The 22,788-nt window shown below is 45.7% G+C and overlaps 1 protein-coding gene across 1 annotated transcript in view; it reads left to right on the forward strand.

Annotated features, from left to right (window-relative positions):
- The window catches only part of LOC132883082 (zinc finger protein 665-like), a 35,242-nt gene extending 13,400 nt beyond the window's left edge, over positions 1 to 21,842 (forward strand). Inside the window, exon 7 of the mRNA XM_060916269.1 lies at positions 20,694 to 21,842. Within this exon, the coding sequence (XP_060772252.1) occupies positions 20,694 to 21,531 (838 nt within the window). The 3' untranslated portion in view covers positions 21,532 to 21,842. The remainder of the gene's footprint in view (positions 1 to 20,693) is intronic.
- Positions 21,843 to 22,788: the final 946 nt, after the last annotated feature.

The raw sequence follows: 22,788 nt of genomic DNA on the forward strand, positions 1-22,788 counted from the left end.
CCTCTGCGGCCAGTCTACGGCTCGAAAATCAGCATGTCGCACGCGTGCCCTCCGTGCGTTTCTTGCGTTTTTTGCACGTAGACCGGCCGTAGGAGCACGTACGGCCGGTTGTGACCGAGGCATTAGGCTCATGCCATTTAAAATCTGAATTTACATTTACATCCATCTTGACATTTTTTAATTTTTACTATCTCATCTGAAATAGAACTGACAATATTGAATTTTTGTGATTTTACAAAGAGCAATCTAAAATCAGACTAAATTTGCTTAAGGGTGACTTTTGATGTCGTGAACTAGCATGAGGTCGTGTTTTTACAGAGACTACAGAGCACTTCCATATATCGCTCTGGATAAGGGTGTCTGCCAAATGCCTTGAAATTAAATGAAAAAATAATTCAGTCTATATCTTCAATCATTTCATATTCACTTTTTAAAAAAAATTAACATGCTGTTACAAAAACCTTTTGGCGGAGTTTATGGACAGGAGTTTATGTAGATTATCGGGGTTATATTTCTACAAATTGCCATTTGTTCAGCTTCCAAGGCTTTATGATGGTAATGTTTATTTATAGAGCATTTTTCAAAACAGAGTTACTAAGTGCTTTACAAGGATTAAAACATGAGGGAAATATAATCAGGCAATTATAATAAATTAGATGGAAAATCATGATAATAGCAGTAATAATAAAATGAGTAAGATGTTTTGGAAATAACTGTGTGTGATAATTTAATAAAATGCTTTCTTAAATAGATGTATTAAAAGGCACTGAAAAGATGTCACTGATCCTGCAAACCTCAGGTTCTGAGGCAGGGAGTTCCATAGCTGAGGGGCCCTGACTGCAAAAATCCAGTCACCTTTAATCATGAGGTAGGACTTGGGAACAGCAAGTCGAGCCCTGCCTGAGGATCTGAGGCTGTGTGCTGGCTCATAGAGGAGTGTATCTGGGAGCTAAACCATGAAGTGCTTTTAAAAATCATCAGTAAGATCTTTAAAATCAATTCTAAAAGTTGGTGGTAACCAGTGAGGAGTCTAAAATAGAGCTGCTGTGATCTGATCTAATATTAGTTACAAGTGTAGCAGCTGTTTTGTACCAACTGAAGGTGTAAGATTTATTTATTTTGCTTAACTCTGACTCCAAAGAATTGCAGCAATCTACAACCGCCAATCAGAAAATGTCGGGACGGTAGAAAAAATGCAAATAAAAAAAAGAAAGCAGTACTTTTAACTTGTATTTCATTGCAGACAGTATGAACTCGACATTTCATGTTTTATCAAGTCAACTTCATTTCATTTTTTAAAATACAGTGCCCTTTATGATTATTGGCACTACTTGTAAAGATTAGTAAAAAGGGGTGGGGGGGAAACTACAATTTTGAAGTGGCTTCATCTGACACTGGAAAAAATGAGAAAAATCCAAACTTTAATTGAAAAACTTATTCAGAGAAAAAAAAATCCCTCATCAAAAAATAATTATTTTCAACAAAAACACACAAGCCATTATTATTGGAGCCCCTGCATTTGATACATTATACAACCCCCCTGTGGTAGCGAGGGTGTTGTCGAGCATCGGCTGTGAACAGCAAGGAGTTGAGCTGGACTGTTGCACCTGTCACCTGGTTCCTCATTGCCCCAGCATAAAGAGCTGTTACACTGGTGCTGAAACCCGGGAGTGAAGAACAGACACCTCCATGGAGTCTGAAACAGTCAGGGAGCTCCTCCAAATACTTGTCAATGACCTCCAGGGCCAGGACCAAGACCTCATGGCACTGTCTGTCGAACAGGGGTGGCGCTTCCAGGCCCTGCTTGAGGCCCAGGCAGAGGAATGGCAGGTGATCCGGAGCCTTTTCTAGTCAGCGGGTAGTCCAGCGGTCGCTCCTGTGGCCAGCGTGCCTGTTCACTGAAGCCTTCGTTGAACTGTTCGAACATGTTGCAGAGGCGAGGTCATGGTCAGCTTCACAGTGGGCAGCCTGCCCATTGCCACTCCTGTTGGGGGAAACCCAGCTCATGGCCCACCAGTTCCCTGCCACCCACATGCTGGAGTACCTGGACCTAAAGCTGGCTATCCTCTAGTGAGTTAGCCGCAGCCCCGAAGAGCATCGCCAGCACTTCCACGCACTGGCATACGGTTGAAGTTGGCCACCCGATTGCTTTCATGCAACAGCTCTGAGACTCCTGCCTATGGTGGTTAATAGCAGACAAGTGCGACATTGAGGACCTCATCAATTGTACACTAGAGCAGTTGGTTGCACAACTGCCGACCGAGACATGGTCATGGATCCAGTGTCACCGTGTGGCATCACTGGAGGAGGCAGTCCAATGGCAGAGGACCACATGATGGCGTTTCCAGGAGCAGGTGCCCTTACAGTTTCTGTCTCCCTCATTCTCTCCGCCCAGCCTTCCCGTCACACCTGCAGACGTTGGTAAGCACAGGCGCTTCCACCTGTAGAGAGAGAGAGAGAGAGAGAGAGAACGTCAGTGGCAGCATTGGCACAGAGGCACAAAGGGGTGAGAGCAAACAAGGAGTGACACCGGTTTGGGGGCAGGCTTTGGAGAATTTGCTCTCATTTATACAATGCATTGATAGGGGAGGGGTGAGAAGACCCAGGAGCAGGGAGAGAGAGAAAGGATGGGGCACTTGCTCCTGGAAATGCTGCTAGATGGACCGCCTCCTCCAACAACGCCAGTTAGTAGCTCTGGACCCAGGCCAATGCGCCTTCCAGCAGCCAAATGATGAACTGCTCCAGTACCACTCATTTGATTTATGTCATTGGTATAACACTGTTCTGTTAGAAGCAACTACCAGCAGGCGTCTTGGAGCTAGGCTTCCCCAGAAAGGAACGGCAATAGGCAGAACACTCACTGCAAGGTTGCTTTGGCAACATGCTCAAACAGATCCACAAAGGCCTTCGGGTCATCCTGCAGACCCATCTTGAGCAGTAGAATGTAGGATTTGGCCACTGCATCTGTAGGAGTAACTGCTGGAATACCCACTAGCTCTGGATCACCTGCCAGTCCTCTGGTTGGTCCTGAAGCAGAGCTCAGAAGTGCTGCTCCTATTCTGCACACAGTGACTACGTTTACATGCACATCCAAATCGAGCTGCTGTCGGTAATCGAGCTGAAGGTCCCAGCAGGGTGCCAGAGAAATCCAATCCTACATGCACACAATGAAATCGGGCTATTGTGTGAGGTGCATTGTGCACCCGAGCCACAGGTGGCGCTACACGCCCCATCGTGTTGGTACACTTCCGGTTGTCGTCATGAAGAAGAGCTATTCAAGAGTGTAAACAAAGTTATCAGTTCCGTGTTCTCCATTGCGCGTTTTTCTCCCGTCCATGAATTTTAATATATTCAACTCCTTAAGCTGAATGAGCATGAACTCTTTCTCCTCATTGCTCCAGAAGTGCACGTTTCTGCTTGCCTGTGGCAGTGGGGGCGTGGTCAAGCGCCGGTCTGTGACAGGAGGGCGGAGCCAGGGAAGGTGAGTGGCAGAACGACGGTACACCTGACGGTAATTAACCTGTGTTTGTGTGTCTTCCCAGTAACCGCGCCCTATTTAAGGAGGCAGAGGGGAGAGCTCATCCCGGGACTAGAACACAGCACGCGCGCTTCTCTCAAGAATAAAAGTAGGCTGTTAAACTGAAAAGTCTGACAATAAAAAGCCTATTAGTACCAGAAGCTTTGTCCTGCCGTCCTCTGTGCTCCACCCACACTTCAGAGAGCTCTACATCGCCATTTTCTCTTCTTCGTTTGTTCCTCCTGACCCCTTCTGCTGCTCGCTACTACTGTTGTCATGCCGACCGAGGCTGTTGTGTTTCCCGCTTGTGGTCTCGTCACTTCCGGAAGTAGCTCAACAACTAGCTCGATAGGGTATACATGCACAAAGTAGCTCGGCAGAAATCGCATAAACTAGGTCGTGTAGCTCGATTCCGAGAAATCAAGTTCGGTTCAATTTCAGCCGAATTAAGGTGTATACATGGCATTTTGAACTTTGATTTCAGTCGAGCAACGGCAGAAATTCGATTCTCTCTATGTGCATGTAAACGTAGTGACTGTGATGAGGAGCTGATGTCAGATTTCATAGTTGCTGATGAGTTTCTTAACTGGCTTACTTCTCACTCTTGCGTTTCAGCACCCATGTAGTACGCTGGTAACTTGGCAATAAGGGCCTGGGAGACCAGCTTGCAATAACACAAGGTGCATTTATTCTTAGTTTTCTTTGACTTTTTCAGGGACTTTATCTAGGCGCATGCGCGCGCACACATGTTGGTTTGCTTAGCTCTCCAGTTACTGGTTTCTCTCTGCAGGAATATGACACCTGTACAAATTACCAGTAATCAGATACAGGTGAAGCTCCTCATGTTACCCGCTAGTTGTACCTGTTTCCTTGCCACCCACAGCCAACGCTCAATCACACCCCCACTGCCATACTCATATAACCTTTTTTATAAATAGAAAACCAGTAGTTAGAAAAACCTGCAGGATGTTCTCTCACTGTTTTGGGTGCCAAATCTACAAACAAGTAAAGAGACACTTTCTCTTGTTTTATTTTATTGATTGCTACAGTTGAGCTACTCCCCATCATGAGTTGCTTGTCTATGGTACCTTATCAATAAATTATATAATGAACGTAACTTATAATGTGAACAGGGTTATTTTTGACCATTCATTGAAGCATAACTTGGGCATTTTCCAAAATTAAACAATCATCTACCAACCCTCCAACTCCCACCCTGAAAGCCTAACTGTAATTTCAGTGCTGTTGTAACTGTTACAATAATGAATTGACAAAATTAAAAAAAAAAGTTCTTTGAGATCTGGGCACAAGTTAGTTTAAATGTTTAATCAGTAACACATATTCATGGCTCTGTGATTGTTGTTTTATTAATCAGTTTCTTTTTTTGGTAGTTTGCACACTATTCTGCTAACCAAGCAAGCCAAAGTTATCACTGACTTCTCGGACAGTTTGGTCACAATCTAGTGTTGACTAATAATTCTTACTCATTGGTCATTAGCTTTGGAGGGATGGGCCGATGGAAACTTGTACAGATTCAGGGGGCGGCACATCAGGCGCTGAGGGACATATCAGCACCGTGGACCAACAGAAACATGTAAAGAAGGATGAAGGCTGTGTCTTTTAAGTTAAGACACAATGCAGCCCATTGTCACTAACTTTGCTTATCCTGGTCAAGGTCAGGGTAGATTTGAAACCTGTCCCAGGAACATTATGCACAGACACGTTCACACACTTCAATCCTAGTTAGAACAAACCAGCTCCATATCACTAACTTGCACTCTGTTTTGTTTTGTCCATTTTTAATTTCAGGTGAAGCAAGGCTAAGTCCCGTGGGACATGTCACAACTGTGGATGACCTGAAATCTGGTCCAGATTGTACCTCATAAATTTTATTAGACTATATTTTTTTCCCTCTCATTCCTCCACTTTTTTCGAGAGATTTACTTAAGGTAAAATACCACCGATTACATTTAAATAATTTCAGGTGGAGAAACAGACTCTGTCGGAAATGTTGACCAAAAGACAGGATTTCAGAGCAAACGTAAAAGAGGAAGACTTTAAAGATGAAGATTATATCTGTACAACAACAGTCTTGGATTAAGTATCACTGGCAGTGTGACACTGTAACACTCATTCTATGCAATCTATTCCTATACAGCTCATTATAAAATATTCATATGTAGGAAGCGGTGAGTTTAACCTGGTATGAGCGAGGAGTTAAAGAAGCCATTTTTGTCAACCTGGAACGGCCATCACTGAACAGAGGTGGTGGTCTAAGCCACTATTTATCAGCCATCTACAATGCAGTCCTTGGCACACTTCCCAGACAACTGAATGCACACCAAAACCCAGCTGTTTCCAGTGACTCACAGGAGGACAGAGAGAACCAACAACCCACTGATCACCCCAACAACTCTCTAGGCCATTCACACCCAGCCTCCAGTGACCCACACCAACAGGATGACTCAACCACGCCTTCGGATTGCTTTTCATCCATGAGAGGATAAATACCTGATACTCCCTATTAAGCCTAGGCCACAACCGGCTGTACGTGCTCCTATGGCCGGTCTACGTGCAAAAAACGCAAGAAACGCACGGAGGGTGCGCGGGTGATGTGCTGATTTTCGAGCCGTAGACCGGCCGCAGAGGTTCTTTGTCATGTCAAACAAACTGTACGGGCGCTTACGTTTTTTTCAGGTTGCAAGACAAACTTACGGCCAATGTGCGTCTTTCTCCACGAACAAAAAAAACGCAGCGATTTGGGAAACGCTAAAAATCGCACGGCCAAAAAATCGTACGTCCGGTTGTGACCTAGGCTTCAGTCAGACAGAACTGAAGAAGCCTTTCGGATGAGAGGTGAAACGTCTTCAAGAATCTTCAAGCAAGTCCAGTTGCTCTCTTTTACCACCCACAGTTTACTATGACCTGGATAACTGAGAATCTTCAGAGACAAATTCTTTTTGACTTAACTAACAATTCTGTCACAAATTCTGTCACAGGCAGTGAGCCATGACTTGCTTGCAAACACTGAGCCTTTGGTGCTGCTCCTTTTATACCCAACCATGTTCCCAGTTAAACTTCTTATTGTGAAAATGGTGTTACTTGAATATCCTATAAACTTTTCAGTCTTATTTTGTTTCTGTCCCAACTATTTTTATTCTTTCTGAGTGTGTTTTGTGAGGATGAATGTCAGTGTGCAGGTGATAAATAAAAGCTGCTGCTTCTTCGACTCCAGCAGAGCTGCCATTTTGGGAATCATGTGATGGACTGCTGCGCGCTGATTGGTTGAAAGGGGAGTGACGGTGACTTCGTCTACAATAAACCGCGCAGCACTGTGTTTTGAATGTGAAGTGTTAAAATGAGTAACAAAACCGGGACTAAAGGCTCACAGCACACCGCCACGGTATGGAAGGGTTGGAAATTAAACAAGTAGCTCACAAAGCCTGTCAGTAAAACAGCACGGCGCGGGAGGCTCATGGACACCGTTTGGAGTTTTGGCCAATCAGCGCGCAGGACTTCAATCACGTGATTCTCAATCATGGCGGCGCCGGTGGAGGAGGCGAACTTTTCGGCTCGGTTGAGGAGCTCGGTGTGAGGGGACACTAATATTGATCTGAAGCTGCTGACATGTTGATTCGGGAAACCTTTATTGGTTTGTGATCGAGCGGAGGCGGGCAGATTGTCTCTCCTGTGTGTGTGAGAGGATGTTTACTCCGCCCCCTCTGATTCCTGAGGTAAGTTAAACTAGCTGAGCTGAGCGGCTAACAGTTAGCGGCTCAATCCCAAATGTGTGTCTCCTTCCCTGGAAGTGCAGCACACAGAGAATGATCCAGTGGAGGATTCACCCTATGGAGTTCACTACACACTCAAAGAGGAGACATTTGGGATTCGGCCGCAGGACAAACTGGGGGAGCTGGTTCAACTGGAAACACAGTCCCTTTAGCTGATTGTTAGTTTATTTTACATTTTACAACTCAGTTTAATCTTCTCTGCATATTTTATCTGATTAAAGGAGATGTGACTTATGTTTGTTTTTCCTTTAAAGTGAAATCTTAATCATTTGTCTGAAGTGTATTAGTATACAGCTGGTTCTGGATTTATTATAATTTTCTCATGACTTATTTCTAGAATCCCAAAGTGCATATCCTGGACCAAATTTCGTTTTTTTTTTAATATGAAAGTCTGTCCCTTTACACACTCATCCAGAAGGGTAATTTTGCACAAGGCCGTCTGTCTACAGCAGAAAAAATAAAATAACAAAACGCGTCTGGAAAAATCCCAAGCGAGTCTGGAGCCAGATTCGTGACGTCACGTGCGGAAGCGCCAGCAGGCTGCGCGAGCTTTGCAGGGTTTCAGTGCACAGCCTGTGTAGACCAAGCGCTCCCATTTCTCTCTCACTGTCCGGTCTTTTGGGAAACGATGAGTACTAATCCCATCATGATTGGTGTTGCTACACCCTCCTACGATACATCTGTTAACCATTTTAATACGATAACGTTGAAGAAAACCACCAGGTTGTTTTCTCATAAACAAACCAGCACTGACGTAGGATTCAGAGGGAGGCGTCTTGCACGCGACGTCACGAAAATCAATGTTTGCCAGGAAATCCAAATGCCAATTTTTTTCAGAGGCGGACGAATTCGCCTCTCATGGCTTGATTTCAACTGAATTTGTCTGGTATTGCGCAAGGTAAAAAAAAAATTGCACAAAATGTGACACATATTGGGGGCATCGTGGCTCGGGTGGATTGAGTGCTGTGCCGTGGATCCGGGGACCCGGGTTCAGTTCCGGCCCGGAGTCATTTCCCGATCCCTCCCTGTCTCTCTCTCCCGCTCATTTCCTGTCTCTGCACTGGCCTGTCCAATAAAGGTGAAAAAAGCCCAAAAAAATCTTTAAAAAAAAAGTGACAAATATTTGACCAAAGTTTCCTATAAAATAGGAGAATTACACTGATCTTGCTCCTGAATTTACCCGTGATATGCACTTTAATCATTTGTATGAAGTGTATTAGTATACAGCTGGTTCTGGATTTATTATTATTATTATTATTATTATTATTATTATTTTCTCATGACTTATTTCTAGAATCCTGACCTTTAAGCCCAGATCTTCTAATGGACTCCGCAAAGGTGGGCCCATCCTCTTTGAGAGAACCTCCACACAGCCCTGCTCCTGCTGCCTCACAGGTAACAGTTAGACAAGTGTGTGGGGAATTATCTGATCTGTCTGTCTGTCTGATTTTAAAGCTTTGAACAACTGATGATTAGAATTCATGGTTTTAATTACAAGGTTGAGTCACTGGCAGGCTGATTTCCCCATCAAAAGAAATCTGAGGTGGCCAAAAACGATAAATTCTTGACCTCTCTCTTTTTTTTTTTTAAATAACTCTTCTCCTGTATAACTGGACAACTATGCAACAAAGAGAAAAATGCAAACCTTTTGTTTTTTGGCTCATTGGACAAAACATGTCAACGTTCTTACGTTTTCATGTGCATTTGGTTCCATTATGGCACATGCACTGTATACAGAGTACTTTCTGGCAAGCTCAAGACAAACTTCAAACTGTGTGCCTTGTCATAAATGAAATACGTGACAAGCTTAGTCAGGAGAACATGCTACTCTTAATCTCAGGGTCTGGGTTTGAGCCCCATCTTTGGTAAAGAGAATTGGTCAGGGATTCAAGCACTCAAAACTGCCAAGCCACCATGGCTGGACCTTTGAATAAGACCCTTAACCTGCTGTGCTCCAGGGCTGAAGGACTACACTGTATTGTAATGTGTGTGTTAAACGATTTATTTATTTTGTTCTAAATACACAATTATGAAGGTAAGAAAATACCCATTTAATAACTGGAAGTTAGAAAAACCTTTGTCTTGCTGCATCTTATTGATTACTGTAGTTGAGTTGTTATTCTCCATTATGAGTTTCTTGTCCACGGTATCTTATAAATAATTGTAAATAGGGTTATTTTTGACGCTTCATTTAAGCATAACTTGGGCATTTTCAAAAATGTAATCGTAATTATCTACTGCCCAACCTGAAAGCCTGAGTGTAATTTCAGTGCTGTTGTAACTGCAATAATAGAATGATAGAATAAGAAACATTTCTTTGAGATCTGGGCATGAGTTAGTTTAAACGTTTAATCAGTAACAGATATTCCTGGCTCTGTGATTGTTGTTCTATGAATCAAATTCTGTTCCTGATAGCTTGCACATTATCCTGCTAATCAAGCAAACCAAAGTTATTATTGACTCCTCAGACAGTATGGTCGGAATCTGGTGTTGACTTTCTTTGCTGATGAATAATTATTGCTGATTGGTCATTAGCTTTGTAGGGATGTGCCGATGGAAACTTGTACAGATTCAGGTGGAGAGACATCAGGCTCTGAGGAACACATCAACCCCATGGACCAACAGAAACATGTAAAGAAGGATGAACCTGTGGATGAAGGTTATCGCAGGAACACAATTCACACAGGTATTCAAACCTCGGTACAGCAGATCAGCCTCATGTCACTGACTTGTACCCTGTTTGTGTTTTTGTACATATTTTTTATTTCAGGTGATGAAATTTCAGGTGAAGCAACGCCAGGCCCTGTGGGACACGTCACATCTGTGGCTGAACAGAAATGTATAAAAAAGGAAGAAGATGAAGATTATCTCTGTAAGACAGCAGGGTGTATTATGGTCCAGATTGTTCCTCATAAATTTTATAAGGCTACATTTGTTACCGCATTCCCCCACTGTTCTCCAGAGATTTACTTGAGGTGAAATTGTTTAAATGTAATTGGTGGAATTTCAGGCGGAGGAACATCAGACTCTGTGGAAAATGTTGACCAACAGAGAGGATTTCAGAGAAAGTGTGTAAAAGAGGAGGAGTCTGAAGATGAAGATTACCTCTGTACAACAACAGTCTTGGGTTAAGTATGACTGACACTGTAGCACTCATTCTATGCAATCTATTTCTATACATCTCATTATAAAGAAAACATCTAGGAAGAAGTGAGTTGAATGTTTTTGGTTGTTGCACTGTCAGGTGTTATATCTGCTCAAATCTTTGGGCCATATGTTCAGCACACAGACTACCAGACTATCTGATTTATTCCACTCTTCCATTTCACATAATTTTGGAAACATCACACACTGTTCTTAGCTGTAATTGCCATGACATTGTAAGCAAGAAGCTAGATAATCGTAATTGTATGTGTAGCATAGGCACATCACTGTGATTTCAGTCATACATACACCAATCATCCATACCGTACCTCTGTACAACAACAGTCTTGGGTTAAGTATCCCTGTAGCACTCCTTCTATGCAGTCTATTTCTATACATCTCATTATAAAGAAAACCTATAGGTTTGCTCTCTTAGTGATGTTCAGCAGCTCTGGAGCTGCGTAGAGTTTTACAAGGCTGTTCATGATGAAAATGTTATGTAGCACAGGCACTTATGACTGTGACTCTGTGGTCCATGGCAGTGGTTAAGGCTGATTCCACAGCTCAACATTAGCTTGAATTGCTCTTAAACATGAACTCCATCCCTGTAGCCCTTCCCAGAACAACATGACACTCGTGTAGGAAGTCTAGGATTGTCAGTACATCTTCATCTTGTTCATCTGATTTATCATAACGATGATATTTATAGTGCTTCACTGACTTTTGTGGTGCCATATGGGACTGTGGTAAGTCATTATTTAAGGCATTGCACGACTGATCAGAAGGGTCACTACCAAACTGCCCCTGCTGGGCCCTTGAACAAGGGCCCTTGAGGGGTGTTGTCATTCTCAACTAGGACCCAACTGATGAGGGTTTTTTTTTCGTCCATTTGTGTAATTTCCTTGGGAGTTACACTGAGATGTTAGCATTCGCCAGCCAGCTGGCTGTGTCCGCATCCAGTTTGATGAGACGGTCAGGCCCATGGGGTGGCCTGAAGACTGGGCGCTCCTGAAGGATGTGGAGGATTGTCTACATGCGACCGCACTGGCAGGCGTCATCCTCACTAGCTCCAATCGTCTTGAGGAAGGACTGGGTCCTGCCCTATCCAGTGCAGAGACGGTTGAGGTGGGTCCACGCCTTGCAGGTGAGATGGTAACTGCAGGGCTCTGCAGAGGGGAAATCAATGAAAGAGTGCAAGGTAGTGTGTGAGCGGCTCCATTGTTCTTGCCATCTCTGCTCCACCCAGGAGTCGGAGGCTGGTCCAGCTCTCATGAGCCCTGCAGCTTTGATGGCAAAGTGCTGCCTTGATGGCCATTGAGGGGTGTTGTCATCCTGAGTTGGTGGAATGAGGCTATTCTCCTTGAGTGCCTTCTCTGCTAGCTTGAGGACTTGATGGTCTTGCTGGATGCTTGCAGGAGGAATTCCTGATGCTATGTGGAGCATCTCAGTCAGTGTAGGTTTCAGGGTCCCAGAGATAAGGCGCATTGCTTCATTGAGAACCACATCGACAGCCTTGGTATGGATGCTGTGAGACCAGACAGCTGCGGCGTATTCAGCAGTGGAATGCCAAGGGTGAGGACTGATGTTCGTAAAGTGGTGAAATTGGCTCCCCACTGTAGTCTACTGAGCTTCTTGATGATAACGAGTTTGGATGTTTTGTTAGTCACGTTCTTCAGGTGAGAGCCAAATGTAAGGCTACGGTCCAGGGTCACACCGAGGTATACAGGCTGTGTGTCGGATCTCAGCTTCTTGTCCTGCATCTTTATCTCCAGTTCCTTTTTTGCAAGTCAATTAGCCAGATGGTAAATTGAGCAAACCGTTTTGGACTCACATAATTTCAGGTGCCAGAGGCTGAAGTAGTTGTAGAGAGTAGAGACGCCTGCTTCAAGAATGGACTGGATCTCCTCGTAGGTTTCAGCTGCATAGCCGATTGCCCTGTCAGCTGCGTAGCCGATTGCCCTGTCATCTGCGTACAGGTACTTGGTTGATGTTGTGACAGGATAGTCTGCTATATAGACATTGAAGAGGATGGGGCAAGGACTGAGCCTTGCGGCAAACCGTTTTGGAGGTGCCGTTTCCTACTTCGTTCGCCACAAGAATTAACCACATAGAAGGAACGGTTTTGAAGCATGAGCATGATGAACTTCACAAGCTTCACATCGGGTATCAGTTGAAGGAGCTTCAGGTAAAGTACATGGTGCTCTACAGTGTCGTATGCAGCCGTTAGATCGATGTAGACTACTCCAACCTTTTCTTTTCTCTGGAAGGTGGCTTCAATGTCATTGACAAGACGGGCTGTTTGGTCTGTGGTAGATCTACTTTTACGGAAGCCAGCCTGCTCTCGTGGAAGGTGTATTTCAACGATATCGTTGATGTGTGCCAGGATTATTCTCTCCATCAGCTTGTATGTAATACAGAACAATGAGAGTGGCCTGTAGCTCTTGGGGATCATCTGCTGGTTTCTTGGGTTTGAGAATGGCAACCACTTGGGCTTGCTGCCATACAGCAGGGATGGATAGGGTGGCCAAGTGATTGGAGAGGAACTGGTGTAGCCATTCAAGAGCATGGGTTCCCAGGTAGCAGAAGAATTATGCATGAACCAAGTCGATGCCAGGGGCTTTGCCCTTTTTCAGGCATAGGATGGCGTCCATTAGCTGTTCTAGAGTAACTGGTCTGGAGAGATTAGTTGAGACGGGTTGGCTGGCGGTGGTCTCTTTGATCTTCCTGTTGACTTCATGAGTATGCAGCTTGGATTCTTTGCTCTTGTTTTTCCATTTGCCATTATCCACGAGGACCGACGCAATAGGATTGGCCGTAGCGAGGCATGCCTTGGGTTTGCTACTGTGCCCTGAAAGGTGGTTGATTGTAGCCCTCGCCTTTCGGCCTGAATGGGTGAAATCAATTGAGGTGACCGTTTCCTCCCACCGCGCCTGTCGCTTTTTTCCAAGAATATGCATTAGCTGGGCGCCCTTGATGGGCTTCTAATCTATGCTTGCTGCATTGTAGATTTGGAAGGCTGCCTTGCACTCTTCGTCCCAGCAGGGGATATACGCATCACATCTGCCTTGGGGAATGGATGCTTTAGCAGCAGATGAGAGCAGGGATTTAAAGGCCATGTTGGTGTCTGTGGCTGGCCATGATGAATCCGGGAGGTCGCAGGAGAATAAATCAGTAAGGCCAGCAAATTTACTCTAGTTAGCCTTACGAAAATTCCACCTCTTTTTGCCAAGACTGTTGGTCTTCATTCCAACTTCGATGACAATGGGACAGTGTCCAGATCATGGAAACTTGTCCAGTACATGTCGTTTGCAGGATTGAGCGATTGAGTTAGAGACAAAGCACAAATCAGGATTAGTCCATGTCTTGTGATGGCCTGAAAAGAACGATTTGTTGTCTTTAGCATCATAAAGAAGATGTAGGTCAGATATTTCAGCCCACTGGGCAACTATCTCACCATTCTCATTAGTGTCCAGATAGCCCCATAAAGTGTTTTCTGCTGTTGAAGTCCCCACAGTCAATGGTGGTAGTGCTTACAGGGGGTAGGCTTTGGATGTTGGCTGCATTTGGCGGGGGCTTATATATGTTCATTATGGATACATTCTTGATGGTGGCACAGGTCCACTGGATTTGGCTGCCCTCTGGGGATTTTTGGATGGATTTCATGTGGACGCCTTCACGCACAAAGGTACCATGGTACTTGTTGAGTATATAGGCTATAGTGCTGTAGCCTTCAATTGTGAGTTTGTCTTCGCTGTCAGCATGGGTCTCTTGCAGGAGAATCACACTGGTGGTGTTTTCGTCTGCAAGATGGTGGATAAGGTCTCTTTTAGTTCTTGTAAGTCCTTCAACATTCAGCTGGAGGATACGGGTCTTTGTGCTCGTCATCATCAATGTAACGATCAAAATTGCTTCCTTCTGGAAATTGGAAGGAAGGGTTTTTTTGATACTAATTTAAAAAAAAACGGTCTTTGATTTCTGATGGATATTATCGGCCAATACCCACCCCTCAAAAAAAAATTTATTCAAATAGAAATGCATTAAAATATTGTGAATAGTAAAAAAAAAAAAACTCAAGCAGGCCTAAATGTGCAAAAAAAATTTAACTACACTGCCTGGCCAAAAGAAAAGTTGCGCACATTAATATTATAATATTTCGTTGGAGTGCCTTGAGATATGATTGTCTCATACACTTTGCTGTGGCATTGTTTCAACAACCTTATGCGGTATCATAAGATTCATTTCAATCTGGAGTTACTTTAATTTTGCCAAGATCATATATTGACTACAGGAGAGTCAAACCACTGTGTCAAGTCTCCTCCAGCACATCCCAAAGACTTTCAGTGGGGGTAAGATCAAGACTCTGTTGTGGCCAATTCATGTGTAAAAATGATTACTCATACTCCCTGAACCACTCTTTCACAATTTGAGCCCTAATTTTATGCCTGTACCATCTGGGGGAAAAAAATCCACTGATGGGATAACCTCTCAAAGTCCACAGCTATCTGTCTTTTCAACATTCAGGGAGAGATTGTTGGTCTGACACCATAAAGCCAGGTTCTCCACCTCACCCAGGTCGGGCTTCTCGTCATTGTTGCTTATAAGGCCCGCTAGCACCCATGTCATCAGCAAACATTTCCAGCCTGTTAGGCATCAGCATGTGCTGGGGGGAGGAGTTTCCCTTTATAACCTGTAACGGTGTGCATGCTCTGCCACAGACAGACAGCTGTCCAACTGCTCAAATTGGGCTTCCATCTTTTCTTTGTACTTCCTCTTGGCTTTGGTTTCCTTCACTGCCTTGCATAGATTGTTGGAAGCTGCCTTATAAGCATACATGTCTCTGGTTGTAGGAAGTGTGCATTAAAAGCCTTGCAGATGGATTGATCCACCCATGGCTTCTGGTTAGGGAAAACTTTGACTATGGTGATGCTAACAGTTTCCCCCATCAGGAACGGCATGTAGACTGTTTTCCGTAAACAGAATGATGTCGTGGCCAGAGCTGTGCTGGAATGTCTCCCAGTCTGCATCATCCAGAGTGGCCTGTAGCCTCTGATCAAGATTCAAGATGTTTATTTGTCATATACACAATAACAGACACAACGGTTTATTATTGGGTAATGAAATTCTTATTTTGCAACTACCTGACCAAAACTATGCTTACTAATATAAAAGGAAATGTATATAAAATATAAAGTGCATATGCAATGCAAAATATGAAAGTAAATGAAAATAAACAATTTTAAAAAATCAAACAATATGCAAAATGTGCAATATCTTGTGAAAAATTGCAAATATAGAGGTAGATGGTGATTATAATCAATGGTTCAAAAGCCTGATGGAAACATAGAGGTAGATGGTGATCAGGCAGTTTAGCGCCGGACATCGCGCGTCATGACTCTTCCCTCCTCGGCCTTTGTTCATACCTCAGCATAGTGAAATAGCAGCATGGTTTGACTTACCAAGCGCTGGAGTGGAGATGGCTTTTCACCAATCAGCCATAAAACAAGAAATGCTGGCAGATAAAGTCTCATCTCATCTTCATCCACTTATCTGGGGCCAGGTCGCGGAGGCAGCAGTCTGAGCATGGAAGCCTAAACTTCCCTTTCCCCAGACACCTCTGCCAGCTCCTTGGGAAGAACACTGAGGCGTTCCCAGGCCAGCCAAGAGACATAGTCCCTTCAGCGTGTACTGGGTCTTCCCCAGGGCCTCCTTCCCAGGGAGGTGTCCAGGAGGCATCCAAAAGAGATGCCCGAGCCACCTCAGCTGATTCCTCTCGATATGGAGGAGCAGCGGCTCTACTCTGAGCTCCTCCCGAGTGACTGTGCTTCTCACCCTATCTCTAAGGGAGCGCCCAGCTACCCTGCGAAGGAAACTCATTTCGGCCGCTTGTATCTGCGATCTTGTTCTTTCGGTCATTACCCAAAGCTCATAACCATAGGTGAGAGTCAGAACGTAGATCGACCAGTAAATCGAGAGCTTCGCCTTTTGGCTCAGCTCCTTCATCATGACGGACTGGTAAAGCAACCGCATCACTGCGGAGGCTGCACCGATCTGCCTGTCGATCTCACACTCTATCCTTCCTTCATTCGTGAACAAGATCCCGAGATATTTAAACTCCTCCACTTGAGGCAGGACTTCTCCACCAACGTGAAGAGGGCAAGCCACCCTTTTCCGGTCGAGAACCATGGCCTCAGACTTGGAGGTGCTGATTCTCATCCCAGCCTCTTCACACTAGACTGCAAACCGCCCCAGTGCATGCTGAAGGTCCTGGTTTGAAGAAGCCAACAGGACAACATCATCCGCAAAAAGCAGAGATGAAATCCTGTGGTTCCCAAACAGGATTCCCTCCGGCCCCTGGCTGCGCCTAGAAATTCTGTCCATAAAAATTATGAACAGAACCGGTGACAAAGGGCAGCCCTGCTGGAGTCCAACATGCACTGGGAACAGGTCTGACTTACTGCCAGCAATGCGAACCTGACTCCTGCTCTGTTCGTACAGGGACCGGACAGCCCTTAGCAAAAAGCCCCAAACCCCATACTCCTGAAGCACCCCCCACAGAATACCATGAGGGACACGGTTGAATGCCTTCTCCAGATCCACAAAGCACATGTGGACTGGTTGGGCAAACTCCCATGAACCCTCGAGCACCCTATGAAGGGTATAGAGCTGGTCCGGTGTTCCACGACCAGGACGAAAACCGCATTGTTCCTCCTGAGTCCGAGGTTCGACTGTTGGCCGAATTCTCCTCTCCAGTACCCTGGAGTAAACCTTCCTGGGGAGGCTGAGAAGTGTGATTCCCCTATAATTGGAGCACACACTCTGGTCCCCTTTCTTATAAAGCGGGACCACCACCCCAGTCTGCCACTCCAGAGGCACTGTCCCCGACCGCCACGCGATGTTGCAGAGGCGTGTCAGACAAGACAGCTCCACAACATCCAGAGACTTGAGATACTCAGGGCGGATCTCATCCACCCCCAGTGCCTTGCCACTGAGGAGCTTGCAAACCACCTCCGTGACTTCGGCTTGGGTAATGGATGAGTTCACCTCTGAGTCATCAGCCTCCACTTCCTCAATGGAAGACGTGACTGTGGGATTGAGGAGATCCTTGAAGTATTCCTTCCACCGCCCGACAATGTCCCCAGTCGAGGTCAACGGCTCCCCACCCGCACTGTAAACAGTGTTGGCAGAGTACTGCTTCCCCCTCCTGAGGTGCCAGACGGTTTGCCAGAATTTCTTCGAGGCCGACCGATAGTCCTCCTCCATGGCCTCACTGAACTCCTCCCAGTTCCGAGTTTTTGCCTCCGCAACTGCCCGAGCTGTGGCACGCCTGGCCTGCCGATACCCATCAACTGCCTCAGGAGTTCCGGAGGCCAACATGGCCCGATTAGGACTCCTTCAGCTTGACGGCATCCCTTACTTCCGGTGTCCACCACCGGGTTCAGGGATTGCCGCCACGACAGGCACCGGAGACCTTGCGGCCACAGCTCCGAACAGCCGCATCTACAATGGAGGTAGAGAACATGGTCCACTCAGACTCCATGTCCCCTGCCTCCCTCGGAAGCTGGGAGAAGCTCTCCCGGAGGTGGGAGTTAAAGACCTCCCCAACAGACTGCTCGGCCAGATGTTCCCAGCAGACCCTCACCATACTTTTGGGCCTGCCAGGTCTGTCTGGCTTCCTCCTCCGCCAGTGGATCCAACTCACCACCAGATGGTGATCATTTGACAGCTCAGCCCTTCTCTTCACCAGAGTGTCCAAGACATGGGGCCGGAGATCAGATGAAACGACTACAAAGTCGATCATCGACCTCCGACCTAAGGTGTCCTGGTGCCACGTGCACTTATGGACACCCCTATGCTCGAACATGGTGTTCGTTATGGACAAACCGTGACTAGCACAGAAGTCCATTAACAAAACACCACTTGGGTTCAGATCGGGGAGGCCGTTCCTCCCAATCACGCCCCTCCAAGTGTCACTGTCGTTGCCCACATGAGCGTTGAAGTCCCCAGTCTGAGCACCTCTCAGTACCTCTCCCAGGGACTCCAAAAAGGCCGGATACTCTATACTGCTATTCGTCCCGTAGGCACAAACAGCAAGAGCCCTCTCCCTGATCCGAAGGCACAGAGAGGCGACTCTCTCGTCCACTGGGGTAAACTCCAACACATGGCGGCTGAGCTGGGGAGCTATAAGCAAGCCCACACCAGCCCGCCGCCACTTACCATGGGCAACTCTAGGGAAGTGGAGAGTCCAGCCCCTCTTGAGGAGCTGGGTTCTGGAGCCCAGGCTGTGTGTGGAGGTGAGCCCGACTATCTCTAGCCAGTACCTCTCAACCTCCCACACAAGCTCAGGTTCCCCCCCCAGCAAAGTGACATTCCATGTCCCAACAGCTAGCTGCTGTGTTTGGGGATCAGGTCATCGAGGCCCCTGCCTTCGACTGCCGCCCAATCCACAGTGCACCAGCCCCCTACGGCTACCTCTGTGGGTGGTGAACCCACAGGAGGTCGGGCCCACATCACCGCTTTGGGCTGAGCCCGGCCAGGCCCCGTGGGCAAAGGCCCGGCCACCAAGCGCTCGCATACGAGCCCCAACCCCGGGCCTGGCTCCAGGGTGGGGCCCCGGCTGCGCCATACCGGGTGATGTCACGGTCCTTGATCTTTTATTATCCATAAGGGTTTTGGTGAACTCCCTCTTAGAACTGTCACCTTATTGTTGTGGAGGGGTTTGTGTGCTTGAATGATCCTAGGAGCTATGTTGTCAGGGGCATTACGCCCCTGTTAGGGTCTCCCAAGGCAGACAGGTCCTAGGTGACAGGCCAGACCAAGAGCAGTTCACCAAAACCCTTATGGCAGATAAAGTGAATTACATTAATGATGTTACAGTGGCACCTGTCAAGGGGTGGGATATATTAGGCAGCAAGAGAACAGTCAGTACTCGATGTGTTTTTGAAGCAGGAAAGATGGGCAAGTGTAAGGACAAGGACTTTGAAAAGGGCCAAATTGTGATTGCTCAATGACTGGGTCCAAGCATCTCTAGAATGGCACATCTTGTGGATTGTTCCCAGTATGCAGTGGTTAGTACCTACCAAAGGTGGTCCAAAGAAGAACCGGGAACAGGTTCGTGAGTGTTGAAGGCTCATTGATTCACTTGGGGCACGAAGGCTTTCCCAGATGGTCCAGTCCCACAGAAGAGCTACTGTAGCTCAAACTACTGAAAAAGTTAATGCTGACACCATTTTTGACAACATTAACTTTTTCAGCAGTTTCTGCTACAGTAACTCTTCTGTGGGATTGGACCATCTGGGCTAGCCTTCGTGCCCCTTGCAAATCGGTGAACCTTGGCTGCCCATGACCCTGTCACCGGTTGTCCTTCCTGCTGTTATTGTTGTATAGATCACCTTTTATCCTTTATCCTAACTGTGGTGTTCTCCAATGTTCAGGGTTTTGTTTGTTTGTTTTTAAGCCCCCAAACAACCTCACAATGATTGCCCTAGCTGGAGAATAAAGTAATGATATTCAATTAGGCAGTCCTTCCTTGTTGTCTAAGAAGCACTGAAACACATTCAAGTTCACACTACAAATGTAATATAGCTGTATGTGTCCTAGATCACCTCTGATTGTGGTTTGAGTGATGGGATCACAATGTGTCTTCAAGATGCATTTGACCCCATTCACACACGTGCTTAATGCTGTTCATTTATGATCCATTTATCCTGGATGCTTGTTAATGTCAAGTGTGAAAGGGGCCATAGGCCTTCTGCTCATTAATGAATTAGCACTAACGGGGCCCTGGGGGAAGAGAAATCTGTTCTGCCTGGGGATCCATCACTGCCCTAAGGACCTGCTTTTCGTTTGTGTTGGCTGTTTGATCTTGTGCATCAGAGTGTTTTTAAAGACTCAAACTCCCCCATTACACGTTACATTACATTATAATGTCTTCTTTTTTCTCCAGAAAAAGATGATGCCCAGTTACAAGTCTTCTCCTGCTTCTGGTGTTCACGTTCCTATGCATCTGAAATTCATCTCTGCGAACACCTCGCAAGGTGCCACTCTGAGGAATATGAGAGACTGATCAAATCAGGAGAGATGATTATTCAGAATCTGATGCCGGCAAGAAACTCCAGTATTCAGCAAACAATTTCTGGTCCTCTGCAAATGCAGGAAGAAGTTTATCAGTGCTTGCAGTGTGGGAAAAGTTTTACTGACCAGAATACTCTCCGAAGACACCTGCGCAGTCACACGGGAGCGAGGCCGTATCACTGCTCACAGTGTGGGAAGAGTTTTGCCCAACACCGCAGTCTCCAAAGGCATCATCGCATCCATAATGGAGAAAAGCCATACCACTGCTCAGAGTGTGGGAAGAGTTTTAATCAGCTGAATAATCTTCAGACACATCAGCGGATCCATACAGGAGAGAGGCCGTATCGCTGTTCAAAATGTGGGAAGAGTTTTGTTCGACAGAGTGATCTCCAAATACACCTGCGCAGTCACACAGGAGAGAGGCCGTATCCCTGCTCACAGTGTGGGAAGAGTTTTGCCCAACACAGTAATCTCCAAAGGCATCAGCGCATTCATAATGGAGAAAAGCCATACCACTGCTCAGAGTGTGGGAAGAGTTTTAATCAGCAGAATAATCTTCAGACACATCAGCGGATCCATACAGGAGAGAGGCCGTATTACTGCTCACAATGTGGGAAGAGTTTTATTCAACAAAGCGATCTCCAAGCACACCTGCGCATTCACACGGGCGAGAAGCCGTACCACTGCTTACAGTGTGGGAAGAGTTTTAATCGACAGAGTAATTTCAAAGTACACCAGCGCGTTCACACAGGAGAAAAGCCACATTGCTGCGTGCAGTGTGGAATAAATTTTGCCCATCCCAGTAATCTTCAGCGACACCAGTGTGTTCAGACAGAACAGAAGCCATATCATTGTTCAGGTTGTGGGAAGAGTTTTATTCAACAAAGTGATCTCCAGACACACCAGGTCATTCACACAAGAGAGAAGCCGTATCACTGCTTACAGTGTGGGAAGAGTTTTACTCGACAGAGTACTCTGAAAGCACACCAGCACATTCACACAGGATAGACTTATGAACTTAGGCTCATGCCATTTAAAATCTGAATTTAAATGTAAAAAAAAAAATCTGCATTTTCATCTTGACATTTTGAATTTTTACCATCTCATCTGAAATGCAACTGATATTGAATTTTTGTGACTTTGCAATCTAAAATCAGACTAAATTTGCTTAAAGGTGACTTTTGATGTTGTGAACTAGCATGAGGACGTGTTTTTACAGAGACTGCAGAGCACTTCCATATATCGCTCTGGATAAGGGTGTCTGCCAAATGCCATGAAATGTAAATGTTTGTTCGATATTAAATGAAATAATAATCCAATCATTTTATATTCACTTTTTTAAAAATGTGTTGTCACAAAAAAAAAAAAAAACCCTCTGTGGCTGAGTCTATGGACAGGAGTTTATCGTCGCTGTCAGTTCAAAACCTGCTATGTGACAATTTAGGTCAAATTGGGTTCTCTATACTGATTGGTCAATTTTGACCTCGTGCTTCCATTTATGCTAATTAGAAAATGGAAGGACCAATGGGTAATCCAGAAGAGACTAGATTCAATCCCTTTCATGTGATGGGTCCAAATAAACTGTGTGCGCTGTCAACTATGTGTATCTAGTGGCGCGCACAGCAGATTCTGCACACAATACTCTTAGTCACTCAGATTGCACATGGGAGGTTTTGCATGTCTAAAACCTTATATGTGCAAATATCTGACATGCAGAACCTCTTATGTGTTCTCAAGGATGATTTTTTTTTTTTTTGCAATTTACGCCAGTATAATGCTGCAATTAGCTATTTTGATGGATATTTAACTGACCAAGCTAATAATAGAACAAGTAAACTTTTACTGACTTCTTAGCTTATTTCAGAGTTTTATTCAGTTTTTTACGTCTCATCTCATTATCTCTAGCCGCTTTATCCTTCTACAGGGTCGCAGGCAAGCTGGAGCCTATCCCAGCTGACTACGGGCGAAAGGCGGGGTACACCCTGGACAAGTTGCCAGGTCATCACAGGGCTGACACATAGACACAGACAACCATTCACACTCACATTCACACCTACGGTCAATTTAGAGTCACCAGTTAACCTAACCTGCATGTCTTTGGACTGTGGGGGAAACCGGAGCACCCGGAGGAAACCCACGCGGACATGGGGAGAACATGCAAACTCCACACAGAAAGGCCCTCGCCGGCCCCGGGGCTCGAACCCAGGACCTTCTTGCTGTGAGGCGACAGCGCTAACCACTACACCACCGTGCCGCCCCCAGTTT

This window comes from Neoarius graeffei, chromosome 3 (genome assembly GCF_027579695.1).
Source record: "Neoarius graeffei isolate fNeoGra1 chromosome 3, fNeoGra1.pri, whole genome shotgun sequence".
In the NCBI taxonomy this organism is placed as follows: Eukaryota; Metazoa; Chordata; class Actinopteri; order Siluriformes; family Ariidae; genus Neoarius; species Neoarius graeffei.